The sequence below is a fragment of the Acinonyx jubatus genome, chromosome D2, assembly GCF_027475565.1.
Source record: "Acinonyx jubatus isolate Ajub_Pintada_27869175 chromosome D2, VMU_Ajub_asm_v1.0, whole genome shotgun sequence".
In the NCBI taxonomy this organism is placed as follows: Eukaryota; Metazoa; Chordata; class Mammalia; order Carnivora; family Felidae; genus Acinonyx; species Acinonyx jubatus.
Window position 1 is genome coordinate 33,223,443 of NC_069393.1, and position 14,595 is coordinate 33,238,037.

General features: G+C 53.8%; 1 protein-coding gene across 6 annotated transcripts; it reads left to right on the forward strand.

Moving 5' to 3' along the window:
* Positions 1-250: 250 nt before the first annotated feature.
* Positions 251-14,534, forward strand: ZSWIM8 (zinc finger SWIM-type containing 8). Of its 6 annotated transcripts, none has more exons than XM_015067695.3 (26): positions 251-902; positions 3,240-3,393; positions 3,627-3,721; positions 3,898-4,070; positions 4,246-4,353; positions 4,469-4,550; positions 4,681-4,801; positions 5,041-5,242; positions 5,389-5,564; positions 5,937-6,930; positions 7,694-7,825; positions 7,962-8,141; positions 8,253-8,436; positions 8,646-8,744; positions 9,302-9,426; positions 9,853-10,093; positions 10,194-10,352; positions 10,450-10,678; positions 10,848-11,137; positions 11,285-11,508; positions 12,031-12,519; positions 12,750-12,933; positions 13,038-13,214; positions 13,383-13,502; positions 13,826-13,936; positions 14,057-14,534. In XM_015067695.3, the coding sequence occupies exons 1-26, from the start codon at positions 695-697 to the stop codon at positions 14,515-14,517; spliced, it is 5,718 nt and encodes a 1,905-aa protein (XP_014923181.2). In that variant the 5' UTR covers positions 251-694; the 3' UTR covers positions 14,518-14,534. The 6 variants fall into 6 exon arrangements, with proteins under 6 accessions (XP_014923181.2, XP_053063562.1, XP_014923183.2 ...); XM_015067697.3 differs by having other exon boundaries at positions 254-902; positions 12,750-12,909; XM_015067698.3 differs by having other exon boundaries at positions 255-902; positions 13,758-13,936; positions 14,057-14,410.
* The last annotated feature ends 61 nt before the right edge of the window (positions 14,535-14,595 follow it).

Consider the following 14,595-nt stretch of genomic DNA (forward strand, 5'->3'; position numbering starts at 1 on the left):
CCCGATCAGATCTTAGAAAAAATCTAATGGAATGCAGGCTTCTGGACTACAACTCCCAGAAGGTGATGCGGCCCCAGGGCCTATCCGGAGTTGAGACAATGACTCCACCCAGTTGTCCTGTGTACCGCTTGACAGCCTACGATTCCCGGCATTCATGGCGGCTGTTTATTCCTTGGGGACATTATGGACGCCGAGTTATTGCTGGGATTTGTAGTCATTTCATGTATCTCTGGTAGTCGGTTCCCTCTTACAGTATCTGAGGGTGGCTTCGAGAAAAAAAGAGGCAGGAAATGTAGCAATTAAACAAACGGGTCCTCTACATCTGCCGGTACCGGGTCTGGTTCCCAAGCGCGTGAGGCGGAAGTGGTGGTGGCCGGCGCGGCCGGAAGTTCAGATCAGCTGATGGGGGAGGCGGCGCCGCAGCCGCGGAGAGGCCCCGGCTGCCGAGCGCTTCGTCCGGGCCCAGAGTCTCGGATACTGGCCACGATCCCCGTTCGCACCTCGCAGTTGGGCGAGGCCCGGTCCCATATCCCTTCCAGGCTTGAGATCCTCGTCCGGCACGGCCGCCCTGAGCGCCCCGGCCACCCCCAGCCCCGGCTCGCCCCTCAGGCCCCGGGCCTCCCCTCAGCCCCCGGCCGGCGGCCCAGGCCCCGGATCCGCGGGGGGGGACCCGGCCCCGGGGGGTGCAGGCCCCATGGAGCTGATGTTCGCGGAGTGGGAGGACGGAGAGCGCTTTTCATTTGAAGATTCGGACCGCTTTGAGGAGGATTCGCTCTGTTCCTTCATCTCCGAGGCCGAGAGTCTTTGCCAGAACTGGCGGGGATGGCGCAAACAGTCAGCGGGGCCCAATTCCCCCACTGGCGGCGGTGGCGGAGGTGGCAGTGGCGGTACCAGAATGCGAGGTAAGGGTGAGCTGGGGGGAAGGGAACGGGCTGGCTCTGCTCAGGCCTTGCTGGGGAGCTGTCCCCACTCGGGAGCTGTCCCGGACCGCGAGCTGTCCCGAGCAGCTTGGAACGGACTTCTGGACTCGCTTTTCGAGTCTTCCTGGGGTTGGCTTCTCCACGCCAGCGTGTGTGTGTGTGTGTGTGTGTGTGTGTGTGTGTGTGTGTTGGAGTGATGGCTGGTAAATTCTGGGTTGGATACGATTAGCGACAGAAAGTAGATTTTTTTGTGGTTCATTTGCCTTAGTAATGGAATAGAAGAAAAAACTCCTCTGACTTGGGAATACTTACCTAGTTAAGCCCGCGGCAAGCCAGAAAATAGAAGAGAAGGAGGGTAGGGAGTGGATTGTGAAGAAGGGACCACTTGAGGCGTGTCACCCCCATTGCAAAGTGCATTGGGAGCTTCTTGTTAGGGGTGATGATGATCTCTGATTCTGGCTACACCAAGAAGGGATTCCACTCATAGAAAAGTGGAGGTGAACTGGAGATTCCATAGTCACATAGGTTCAAATCAGAGGCTTGTTTCTTGTCCATATTGAACAGCTGTCAGAAGCTGGGACCACTGGATTAGAGCCTTAGATTTCTATCATCTGGGGCCTGGGGAAGAGTGTAGGAAACTGTCTCTAGAGTCTCCTTATGAAATGCTCTTCCTGCTTTGTGCTGTGAGTTTCTTTCATCCTGGGGTCTTTCAGTGAATTAACTGATTAGTGTTGTGAAGAATTTTGCTTTTATTAAAGGGGATTGAGGGAAGAGTGATGATAAGTGAAGCTCCACAGGCTCAAGACTTACCACATCCTTTCCCTGCCTTCCTCATGGCACAGTTTTTGTTCTGGGCCTCAATGCAAGCTGACTTTTTTCAGCAGTTGGGATTGTGATTGTACTCCGGCCATTCCAAACTCCCGTTTTCCAAACTTCCCTGCAGAGATTTCTAGCACCCTTTTGGGACAAAGAAGTGTACATATGTCACTTGTTAGGAGTGGTAGTGTTCAACTTCAGTTGGAGAGGTAGCATATGTTCTGTGCACATACACCCACACATGCACAAAGATCATAGGCAGTTTCACTGTGGGTCTTCTGTGGTCTCTTTGCTTTTTCACATTTGCATGTGTGGGTAGCCTTGGGGCTTAGAGCTCCTTCACTTTGAGGGAAGTAACTGAAGTAATGTCGGTGAAAATTTTCAACATACTGGTATCTTCCTGAATAGGTTAAAATCTAGAAAAGCATGTCATTCCCCAAACCCGCTGCCATCCCGGGGTACTCTCAGTCTCTCACTTGTAAAATAAGGAGGTTAACTTTTTTTTTTTTTTTAAAAGAGGTTTCTTTCAGCTCCATGATTTTCTGATCTGTCTTCTAATTTGACCAGCAATTTGGTGAGATATGTATGCAATCTGTCGCGTTTCACCTTTTAAAAATTTATTTATTTTTGAGAGAGAGAGAGAGAGAGAGAGAGAGCGCAAGCAGGGAAGGGATGGAGAGAGGAGAGAGAGAATCCCAAGCAGGCATCACGCTGTCAGTGCAGAGCCTATGCGGGGCTCGAACTCACGAACCACGAAAATCTTGACCTGAGCTGAAACTAAGAGTTAGACGCGTAACCGACTAAGCCACCTGGGCGCCCCTCACCATTTATTGATTAAAACAGTGTGGGAAACCTTGAGTGGTAACTCCATCCTACTCCAGGTGTTTTCAGGAGCAGCAGCTATTCCCTTGGGATACCCATCTTCCTCCCCATCCCCCTTCCCAGGCTTCCAATTGTAGGAAGCCAAGGATCAGGTGTGCCAAGGGACATGCAGCCTCTCTTGCTACTGGAGGTCCCTCTCTTAACTCCTTTGGGCTCTGGCCTGTCTCCTTAGTTAGAGGCCTAGAATAATCTAGAGAAAAAGGGATAGTAAAAAGCAGTTAGAGAAGAGAATGTCAGGGGAGAGACATTAACAATGTAGTATAAATATAAAGTGCTAGGTGTAAGGGAAATTAGATGCCAAGCCATGTGAGAGGGTTACTTGCTAGGATCCTGGAACACACCTGTTTGGCCAGGAGTTTCTGGGATATCTGTGGTATCTTCTGTTCTAGACCTTAGGTAGCAAGTTATGGGCTGCAGTTGGTTAGCTCCCCTCCCCCAGATGAAATCTTAAGAGTTGATGTATCCTAACAGGAGGGTCCCTTGGTTTTTCATCCAGATCTCCCTTTTCTTTCATAGTGAAGGTGGGGCCCAAGATGTTAGGCGCTGGCATTGGTGCCAGGTAATCATGACCCTTTTCATTTCCCCTTCTCTTTACCCTCACCTAAACCTTTGTTTCCAAAGATGGACTTGTGATCCCATTGGTGGAGCTCTCAGCAAAGCAGGTGGCATTTCATATCCCATTTGAAGTGGTGGAGAAAGTTTATCCCCCAGTGCCTGAGCAGCTACAGCTCCGAATTGCTTTTTGGAGCTTCCCTGAGAATGAAGAGGATATCCGGTGAGGCTAAAGGACTGATGGTGGGGAGTGGGTCCTGATATTCCACACTGTGTGCTGGGTTTCCTCCAGAACAGAGGAGATACTGTGTTTGGGGTTGTAGGAAGAAGACAAGGGGAGGAGTGCCTGGGATTTTCCCCAAGAGGGAGTGACACTGGGGAGAGCGTGTCCAGGGCATTGTGGTCTCTGACAGGTTGTTTGCTGAGTTGTGGCTGTGTCCTCTTCTTCACTCCCAGGCTGTATTCGTGCCTGGCCAATGGCAGTGCCGATGAGTTCCAGCGAGGGGACCAGCTGTTCCGCATGAGGGCTGTGAAAGACCCACTGCAGATAGGTAAGGGTCCCATCATGCCCTGTGGCACCCCCTGCTCTGCCCATCCCCTGTATTATGAGTTAAGGACCTACTGCAAGAAGCTGGAGCAGGTTGTTGGAATAACTGCAGGGCCAGGGTTGAGGGCAGAGAATTATGTCTTGATGGCTCTCCCTGACCATACCCATGTTTCTCCCCAGGGTTCCACCTGAGTGCTACAGTGGTGCCACCTCAGATGGTCCCCCCCAAAGGGGCCTACAACGTGGCTGTGATGTTTGACCGCTGCCGGGTCACTTCCTGCAGCTGCACCTGTGGGGCTGGGGCCAAATGGTGCACTCACGTCGTGGCACTCTGTCTCTTCCGCATCCACAACGTGAGGCCCTCCCAATTTATCCTGGCCCTATCCTACGCTCCATCCCCCCCTTCTCTGCTGCATGCCTGGCCACAATGTGAGCCTCCTCGCCTCCCTTAATCTGCCTGTCTTTCCCTTGCTCCAGTGTCAGCAAACCTTTTCCAGCTTGTTCTGTTTCTCTCTGTTTCTCCTTCAGGCTTCTGCAGTCTGCTTGCGTGCCCCAGTATCAGAGTCCCTGTCTCGGCTGCAGAGGGACCAGCTGCAGAAGTTTGCTCAGTACCTCATCAGTGAGCTCCCTCAGCAGGTGAGTGAGGTTGGGACACCCTTCTCCAACTCTAAGCTCCAGGACTGCATATTAGTCTTCATGTTAGGCCAAGGCCAACTTGGGTCACTTATGCCTTTGTCCCTTTCCCCCTCAGATCCTCCCCACGGCCCAGCGTCTTCTGGATGAACTCCTCTCTTCCCAGTCAACAGCCATCAATACAGTGTGTGGAGCCCCCGGTGAGTGTGGAGAGAAGGAAGGGCAGTCGGAAGAAAGCTGGTGGTGCAGAGCACCACTTACTAAAAGCTTGCTGTTGTCAGGTGAATCCAGGCCCCTATCTCTATGTAACTGACTACCTTTCATCCCCAGACCCCACAGCAGGGCCCTCTGCCTCTGACCAGAGTACATGGTATTTGGATGAGTCAACACTCACTGATAACATCAAGAAGACACTACACAAGTTCTGTGGCCCTTCGCCTGTGGTCTTCAGGTAAATTGGATCTGTCTATGTCTGTGTCTGTGGTGGAAGGGAACAACCCTCAGGCTGTTAATCGATCCTTTGCTCTGTTAATACCTGTGCCTCAAGAATTTTTGTCTTAGACATCTTTTGTCTCCTACACTCTGTATTTTGGGTCAGGGCCTCTTTTGTGTCAAAGCCCTGGTGCACTTTCACCTGTCATATGCAGCCCCATCTCAGAGTAATCATTTTCCACTCCATTACCTTCACAGTGATGTGAACTCCATGTATCTGTCTTCCACGGAGCCTCCAGCTGCTGCTGAATGGGCATGTCTGCTGCGCCCTCTGAGGGGCCGCGAGCCAGAGGGTGTCTGGAACCTACTTAGCATTGTGCGGGAGATGTTCAAACGGAGAGACAGCAATGCTGCCCCTTTGTTGGAAATCCTCACTGACCAGTGCCTCACCTATGAACAGGTAACCCTCCAGAGTTGGGTGGCCCCGCTGTGGTTCATTTTCTCCTTCCCTTAACTTCATTTACCTCTTGCTGATAGGGACACTGGGGAGGGCTGCTCTTCTTTTCTCCAAACTATTAGGTGCATCTCAGAGCTCTCTGTTTCCAGATAACAGGTTGGTGGTACAGCGTGCGCACCTCAGCCTCACACAGCAGCGCCAGTGGACACACGGGCCGTAGCAATGGGCAGTCAGAGGTAGCGGCCCATGCATGTGCCAGCATGTGTGATGAGATGGTCACACTGTGGAGGCTAGCTGTTTTGGACCCTGCACTCAGCCCCCAGCGGTGAGTCTCCCCCTAGGCTCATCACAGCACGGATATTGGGCCAGCCCAGGACAGTCCAAGGCCTCATATCATGTGCACATAGAAACGTACTATTCTTCTAGTCCTAGGGAAATGGGAGGTACTGAGCATTAAGGTTACCAGTGACTTAGGCGTCCTTTTTCTGAGAAGCTCTCTTCCTTTCCTCCCTTAAATAGCTCCCACTTTCCCAAATACCTGAGTATTGGAGTGATGTGTATGAGCTGGCTCAAGAAGTTCTTCCCTGGGTCCCTTCCTGTACCCTCCTTCTGGGGGTTATGCCTGCTCTATCTCCTTCCATCCCTTCTCAGAGCAGAATGTAGCCCCCCAGCAACCTCCCCAACTTTGTTCCCACAGCCGCCGGGAATTGTGTGCCCAGCTACGCCAGTGGCAACTGAAGGTGATTGAGAATGTGAAGCGGGGACAGCACAAAAAGACCCTGGAGCGGCTCTTCCCTGGCTTCCGGCCAGCGGTGGAGGCCTGCTACTTCAACTGGGAAGAGGCCTACCCACTCCCTGGTGTCACCTACAGCGGCACCGACCGGAAGTTGGCACTGTGCTGGGCCCGAGCCCTGCCCCCTCGGCCAGGTGTCTCCCGATCTGGGGGCCTGGAGGAATCCCGGGAGCGGCCCCGATCTCTTCCTTCTGAGCCAGCTGTGCGGCCCAAGGAGCCTGGGGCCAAGCGCAAGGGATTGGGTGAGGGGGTCCCCTCATCGCAGCGGGGTCCCCGCCGCCTCTCTGCTGAGGGGGGAGATAAGTCTCTGCATAAGATGGGTCCAGGTGGGGGCAAAGCCAAGGCACTGGGTGGGGCTGGCAGTGGGGGCAAGGGATCAGCAGGCGGTGGGAGCAAGCGACGGCTGAGCAGCGAAGACAGCTCCCTGGAGCCGGATCTGGCTGAGATGAGCCTGGATGACAGCAGCCTGGCCCTCGGTGCAGAGGCCAGCACCTTTGGTGGATTCCCTGAGAGCCCGCCACCCTGCCCTCCTCCTGGTGGCTCCCGTGGTCCTTCCACCTTCCTTCCTGAACCCCCAGATACTTATGAAGAAGATGGTGGTGTGTACTTCTCAGAAGGGCCTGAGCCTCCCACAGCCTCTGCTGGCCCCCATGGCCTACTGCCTGGGGAGGTCTGTACCCGGGATGACCTCCCTTCCACAGATGAGAGTGGCAATGGGCTCCCCAAAACCAAAGAGGCAGCCACTGCAGTTGGAGAGGAGGATGATGACTACCAGGCATATTATCTGAATGCCCAGGATGGGGCTGGAGGCGAGGAAGAGAAGGCTGAGGGCGGGGCTGGGGAGGAGCACGACCTGTTTGCTGGGCTGAAGCCACTGGAACAGGAGAGCCGCATGGAGGTGAGGGGACTCTGAGGGGACACTGAGGGTGCTCTTTTGCTACAGCTGGGAGAGGGGCCATCTGGCTCTAATTGGGAATGTCAGGACTGTAGTGAGGCTGTTAGAAGCCTTTAGCGGGCTCCTGTCTGGCCTCCCTGCCTACAGTCCATTCTTTTCACTGCTTCCATATTGATATTCCTGAAATGTCTGATTGTGTCCCTCTGCTGCTTAAAAGTCTTCAGTGGTTTCCCACTGCCCTTGGCATGACCTGTGAGGCCTCACTTGGTCTGATGATCTTTGTATGCTTTTTCAGCCTCATCTAGGCATTCTGCCCTTTCTACTACAGTCTGTTGAACCATTCGTCTAGCTTGCCATGCTCTCTCTCTCATCCTTACATTTGCACAGATTGGCCTGTCTGCCTAGAATCTTCTTCCCTCACCTTTCCTGGCTAGCTTCTGTTCTTTCTGCAGGTCTCAGGTATCTTAGAGATCACTTCCTCTAGGAAGTCTTCCCTGAGCTTGCCCCTTTGCCCCAGGTCCCAGTGAAGTATCTTACTCACTTATGCCCCTCTTGGCCTTTCCCACTGGTAGCTGGCTTCACGCTGGTTTGTGCGTTCGTGTGTCTGTTTCTCTAATCAGACTATGAGTTCCTGTGGTATACCCAGGACCAGCATAGGGCCTAGCATATAGCAGGTACTCATGGGATGTTTGCTGCTTGAGTATGAATATGGTGTCCTGCCCCTGGAAGTTGGGGCTTCAACCTGTGTGGTGCCCGTCCTCTCCAGATATTGTTTGCCTGTGCTGAGGCCCTGCATGCGCACGGCTACAGCAGTGAGGCCTCCCGCCTCACTGTGGAGCTTGCCCAGGACCTGCTAGCCAACCCACCTGACCTCAAGGTAGAGCCGCCCCCTGCCAAGGTGAGAGACCCCCCATTGCCCTCTCCCCCCATTTATTGCTAACCCTCTTCTATGCCCCACCCCAAGTGAGAGCCTCCTCACTCCACCAAGATGAGTCAGACTCATATGTCTGCTTCCTTGTACTTCCCCTCTTTAGGGCAAGAAGAACAAGGTATCTACGAGCCGTCAGACCTGGGTGGCTACCAACACCCTGACGAAGGCAGCCTTCCTGTTGACAGTGCTAAGTGAACGCCCAGAGCACCACAACCTGGCCTTCCGAGTTGGCATGTTTGCCTTGGAGCTACAGCGGCCCCCAGCTTCTACCAAGGCCTTGGAGGTCGGAGGTTCCATCAGCCTTGTACTGCAGTCTCCTCAGGGACTCCTCAGAGACTTACAGCTTGATCTCTACTGAAGTGTTAGGGGTCTGAGTTTCTTCCTGTATCCTTAGGTGAAGCTGGCATACCAGGAGTCTGAGGTGGCTGCCCTGCTCAAGAAGATTCCTCTGGGTCCAAGTGAGATGAGTACCATGCGGTGCCGGGCAGAGGAGCTTCGGGAGGGGACACTCTGTGACTATCGGCCCGTTTTGCCTCTCATGCTGGCCAGTTTCATCTTTGACGTTCTCTGTGCTCCAGGTATGGTGCATGACTCTACTCGAGTGGGGATCTTGGGTAGGAGTAGTTTTCTCTAAGGAGAAACCAAGAGGCCCAAGGCTCTGAATTATCCTTAGGACCCATCAGGCAACTTCATGAGTGGTCTGGAATGATGAGGGTCTTGGGTTGCCTACATTTCATTCTTTCCAATGACACTTCTTTCTGCCTGACTTATTCCACCTTTCATCCAGTGGTTTCTCCCACGGGTTCCCGGCCACCAAGTCGTAACTGGAACAACGAGATGCCTGGGGATGAGGAGCTGGGATTTGAAGCAGCAGTTGCTGCCTTAGGTGAGTCTGGAGTATCTTGAGCACTTCTGTGAGCTAGTTGGCCCAGGCCTTGAAGGGCATGAGACATGGTCCCTGTTTGAAGGGGTGGTATGGTAGTGGGACAGCCAGAATGTGACATGTTTGAACCAGGTAGTACAGTCAAGAATTTAGGGACAAAAGGTGTGCTATGGCACACAAAATGTAAGAAAAGGATTCAGGAAGGGTATAGAATACGGAATGTAGGTCAAAAGATCAGTTAAGTTTTTGGTAAGGGGACAAAACACCATGAATAAAGACAGGGACCATCAAGTAAGTCTTAATGAGGGCAAGGAGTCAAACTTCCTTGAAGTGATGGGTATGCCATGAAGGTAGAGTGGGCCAATTATGAAGGTCTTAAAAAGCAGATCAGAGCTAAGGCTGGATGTAATAGGCAATTGGGACCTTCCACAGGGGATGTGGGTTGGACCAGAACTCCTTATCTCACATATGCTGGTGGCTGGGCAGCCCTGGCCTGTTCACTTTGGCTGTCTTGGGAGCTATGGCCATTCTCAGTCCCTATGAGACCCTTCTTCTCACAGGTATGAAGACAACAGTGAGCGAGGCAGAGCATCCCCTCCTGTGTGAAGGCACACGTCGGGAGAAGGGTGACCTGGCACTGGCACTAATGATCACTTACAAGGATGATCAAGCCAAGCTCAAAAAGGTAGGGACTGAAGTACTAGGATTTTGACAGGCAGAGAGCAAAATTTTACCCTTTCTCAGAGGATTGCAGTCCAATGAGGAAAGGGCTATACTGCCCATAGGGGATAAGTGGAAAATCTTGGGGACACTTGATAAAGAATAAGACCAATGGTTCTCGTAGGAGTGCTTGGGCAGGGGATGAAAGAAAAGAAGCAGTTACTCATTTATTTCAATATTTACTGAATATCAGTGTAGTCAGTCCTGTGTTAAGTGTTAGGATATCAAGATATGTAAGCCGGTGCCTATCATCCAGGAGGTTCTCCTATGGTTGTGACTGGGGAAGGCTTCCCGAAGAGGCAGTATTAAGCTGTCTCAAAGAGAAAGTAAGGTAATAGAAATAGAAGTCAGGATATAAAGGGCATCCTGTCACTGCTTCTCTCTTCTTCAGATCTTAGACAAACTCTTGGACCGAGAGAGCCAGACGCATAAGCCCCAGACACTGAGTTCATTCTACTCATCCAGCCGCCCAGCCACAGCCAGCCAGAGGTCTCCTTCAAAGCATGGGGGCCCATCTGCCCCAGGGGCCCTGCAACCACTGACCTCAGGCTCTGCAGGGCCTCCTCAGCCAGGGAATGTGGCAGGGGCTGGGCCAGGCCCCAATGAGGGCTTCACAGAGAAGAATGTGCCTGGTGAGGTGGGGGCACTGGGCAGGGGGGGGATGAATGGTATGGATTCATGTTGGGGTCCCCTTTCCTTGGCTTATCCCAATGTCCTATTTTCCCCACCTAGAAAGTTCCCCACATTCTCCCTGTGAGGGCCTCCCATCTGAGGCAGCTTTGACCCCAAGGGCGGAAGGGAAGGTTCCCAGCCGCCTGGCACTTGGCAGTCGTGGAGGCTACAATGGACGGGGTTGGGGCTCCCCAGGGCGGCCTAAGAAGAAACACACAGGTATGACAGCCTGTGGGATGACATGGAGGGAGGGATTTCCTGAAGTGTGAATTCTGTAACTTCTAGCTTCTGAGACTGATTTGTCTTGGGGAGTTAGGCATGGCCAGCATTGACAGCAGTGCCCCTGAAACAACATCAGATAGTTCCCCCACCTTAAGCCGGAGGCCACTTCGAGGGGGCTGGGCCCCCACCTCCTGGGGCCGAGGACAGGACAGTGACAGCATTAGCAGCTCTTCCTCGGACTCTCTGGGCTCCTCATCCTCCAGTGGAAGTCGCCGGGCCAGTGCCAGTGGAGGGGCCCGGGCAAAGACCGTTGAAGTTGGCAGGTCAGTGGAAGAAATACTCCTCTCATCTGGCCCACCCTCAGAGTCACATCCCTGGTGTAATCCAACTATTGTTCCCCCAGCGACACCACTTATCCTGCTCTTTCCTGCCTACCTGGACACCCATTTCAGAGAAACCCCAATCCCCGTCCCTACCCCATTGCCCCCTCAGGTACAAGGGCCGCCGTCCCGAGAGTCATGCCCCCCATGTACCCAATCAGCCATCAGAGGCAGCTGCACACTTCTACTTCGAACTGGCGAAGACGGTGCTGATCAAGGCAGGGGGCAACAGCAGCACTTCCATTTTCACACATCCATCTTCCTCAGGGGGCCATCAGGGTCCTCACCGCAACCTGCACCTTTGCGCCTTCGAGATTGGGCTTTATGCCCTTGGCCTGCACAACTTTGTTTCTCCCAACTGGCTCTCACGTACTTATTCTTCGCACGTTTCCTGGATTACAGGTAAACCCAGTATCTTGATTTGGGAATGGGTTGGGGATTAATTGATAGAAATGAGAGTCTTCTCCTTGTGGAGTTACTGATCTGATAGAAGACACCATACTAACCACCCCCCCCCCCTTTTTTTTTTTTTTGCTCCTTTCCTTGAAGGTCAGGCAATGGAGATTGGTAGTGCAGCCCTGACTATACTGGTAGAATGCTGGGATGGACACCTGACGCCCCCTGAGGTTGCATCCCTGGCTGACAGGGCATCACGGGCACGAGACTCCAATATGGTGAGGGCAGCAGCGGAGTTAGCCCTAAGCTGCCTGCCTCATGCCCATGCATTGAACCCCAATGAGATCCAGCGGGCCCTGGTGCAGTGCAAGGAGCAGGTATTTCTACAGGCAATCTGGGGACTTGCTTTCAGGTATCTAGGAAGGGACATGGGGAAAACTAACAGCCCAGCTCGATTTCCAAATCTTAAAGTTCACAAATTTTCTAGTTTGTGCTATTATGGTGACACTTGACCTATTAATGCACTTTCACATCCATTACTTCTTTTGCCTTACGACTCTGAGGTTAGGATTATTCCTGTTTTATAGATAAGGAAATGGAGATCTATAGGTTAGGGATCAAGGTGGTCACCAGGTTGGAATACTTGGGGAAGGCCTTGGGGAGATGGTGGGAACTGGATGGGAGGGAGTGGCTAGGTTAGTTTGGAACTAGGACTGTAAGTAGTTTGGAACTGGTCACCAAGTGTTTGTTCAGTGTCTGTGTGAGGCATTCATTGCTCTGACTCTGACCTCTGATGCCTCCCTGGGAACCAGCCAACTCAGAGGAAGATGTTGGAATGTCATTTACAACCATGCCTGAGTAAAGCCCCTCCCCTTAACTTCTGTGCCCCTTCCTTCCAGGATAACCTGATGTTGGAGAAGGCCTGCATGGCAGTGGAAGAAGCGGCTAAGGGTGGGGGTGTATACCCTGAAGTGTTGTTTGAGGTTGCTCACCAGTGGTTCTGGCTATATGAGCAAACAGCAGGTGGCTCATCCACAGCCCGTGAAGGGGCTACAAGCTGTAGTGCCAGTGGGATCAGGGCAGCTGGGGAGGCTGGGCGGGGGCTGCCTGAGGGCAGGGGGGGCCCAGGCACTGAGCCGGTTACAGTGGCAGCAGCAGCAGTGACAGCAGCAGCCACAGTGGTGCCAGTCATCTCAGTGGGGTCCAGTTTATATCCAGGTCCAGGACTGGGGCATGGTCATTCCCCTGGCCTGCACCCCTACACTGCTCTACAGCCCCACCTGCCCTGCAGCCCTCAATACCTCACCCACCCAGCTCACCCTGCCCACCCAATGCCTCATATGCCCCGGCCTGCCGTCTTCCCTGTGCCCAGCTCTGCATACCCACAGGTGAGACCAGTGTTTTGTTGGGGGGTTGGGCACGTGGGAGAACATTAGAAGTTCATGTGGGGTTGGAGTGTGGGGTACTCTGGGAGAATAATAGGACTGTCTTGGTGAGGTGGTGGGGGTCTGGGGGGACTCAGGCCAACCAAGATAAGAAATGTAGGGATACCCACTTGTGGGATGAAGGGGGAGAACCACATCTTAATATAATTTCCTACTCTTTTCCCTGTCTCTAGGGTGTGCATCCTGCCTTTTTGGGGGCTCAGTACCCTTACTCAGTGACTCCCCCCTCACTTGCTGCCACTGCTGTGTCTTTCCCCGTCCCTTCCATGGCACCCATCACAGTACATCCCTACCACACAGAGCCAGGGCTCCCACTGCCCACCAGTGTGGCCTGTGAGTTGTGGGGACAGGGAACAGGTGAATGGAGGGGAGGTACACTGGGCAGGGGAGATGGGGGGAGGAACCCTCTCCATCCCTCTTTGGGCTGTGAATTCCTCATATAGCTTTCATCCCACCCTCAGTGAGCAGTGTCCATCCAGCATCCACGTTTCCAGCCATCCAGGGTGCCTCGTTGCCTGCTCTGACTACACAGCCCAGCCCTCTGGTGAGCGGAGGGTTTCCACCACCCGAGGAGGAGACCCACAGTCAGCCTGTCAACCCACACAGCCTACACCACCTGCACGCTGCCTACCGTGTTGGTGAGAGGTCTTTTTTTTGTGCCCCCACCTGCAGTTGTGCCAGAGGCTCTTTAGTGATACCTCCCTCCCCATAGCTCTTACTTTGTTTGTTGTGGGGTCTGATGTACCAGATTGAGGTGCAGGGTGAAAAGGATGTACCTTCACTATGTGCCCACCCTTTTCTCCCAGGAATGCTGGCACTGGAGATGCTGGGTCGCCGCGCACACAACGATCACCCCAACAACTTCTCCCGCTCCCCCCCCTACACTGATGATGTCAAATGGTTGCTGGGGCTGGCAGCAAAGCTGGGTAACACCTCCCCTCCCCAGGACCATTGTCCGCCCCCACCCACTTTCCCCACCTTCCTGTCCCAGACCTCCTTCCTAGCTCTTGCTCAGAGTTGAGGCCTTGGTCGGGTATGTGTGCGTGCGCGGGGGGTGGGGGGTTACCTCAGCTCCTGGGGTGGAGGGAGGCTCTCTGCCAGGCCAGAGCTGAGAGATAAAAGTTGGGTCCCTAGGGCAGAGGTGGCCACCCCCGTCTCATGCCCCTCCCCCTGCCCCCCAGGAGTGAACTACGTGCACCAGTTCTGTGTGGGGGCAGCCAAGGGGGTGCTGAGCCCGTTTGTGCTGCAGGAGATCGTCATGGAGACGCTGCAGCGGCTGAGCCCTGCTCATGCCCACAACCACCTGCGTGCCCCGGCCTTCCACCAACTGGTGCAGCGCTGCCAGCAGGCATACATGCAGGTGACAACCCTGGAAGTATGGAGTAGGGTGGAGCACCTCCTGGGCAGGCATGGAACTGATTACCCCGCATGCTAGGGAGGACGGGCCTGGTTCTGTGCTTAGTGGCTCATCCTCTTCCAGTACATTCACCACCGTTTGATTCACCTGACCCCTGCCGACTACGACGACTTTGTGAATGCGATCCGCAGTGCTCGCAGCGCCTTCTGTCTGACACCCATGGGCATGATGCAGTTCAACGACATCCTGCAGAACCTCAAGCGCAGCAAACAGACCAAGGAGCTGTGGCAGCGGGTCTCACTCGAGATGACCACCTTCTCCCCATGAGTCTGGCCCCTCTAGGGTCCTATACAGGGATACAGGCCTGTGGCTATGGGGGCCCCTCACACAGAGGGAGTGAATCTTGGCTGGACAGATCATCCCCACTCAGTTCTCTGGTAGCCCAGACTGGCAGCTGCTCTTGGGCTGTAGCTTGGGGCCAAGATGTCTCAAACCCTAGAAGCCTAGGGTTGGGGGAGACAGCCCTATCTGGGAGGGGGCATTGGGTGGCCTCTGGTATTTATTTGGCATTTATAAATATATAAACTCCTTTTTTACTCTAGTCCGCCTGGGCCTTTGCCTTCTTTCCCTCCATGTGCAGATGAACTTTGAACCGGGGTGGG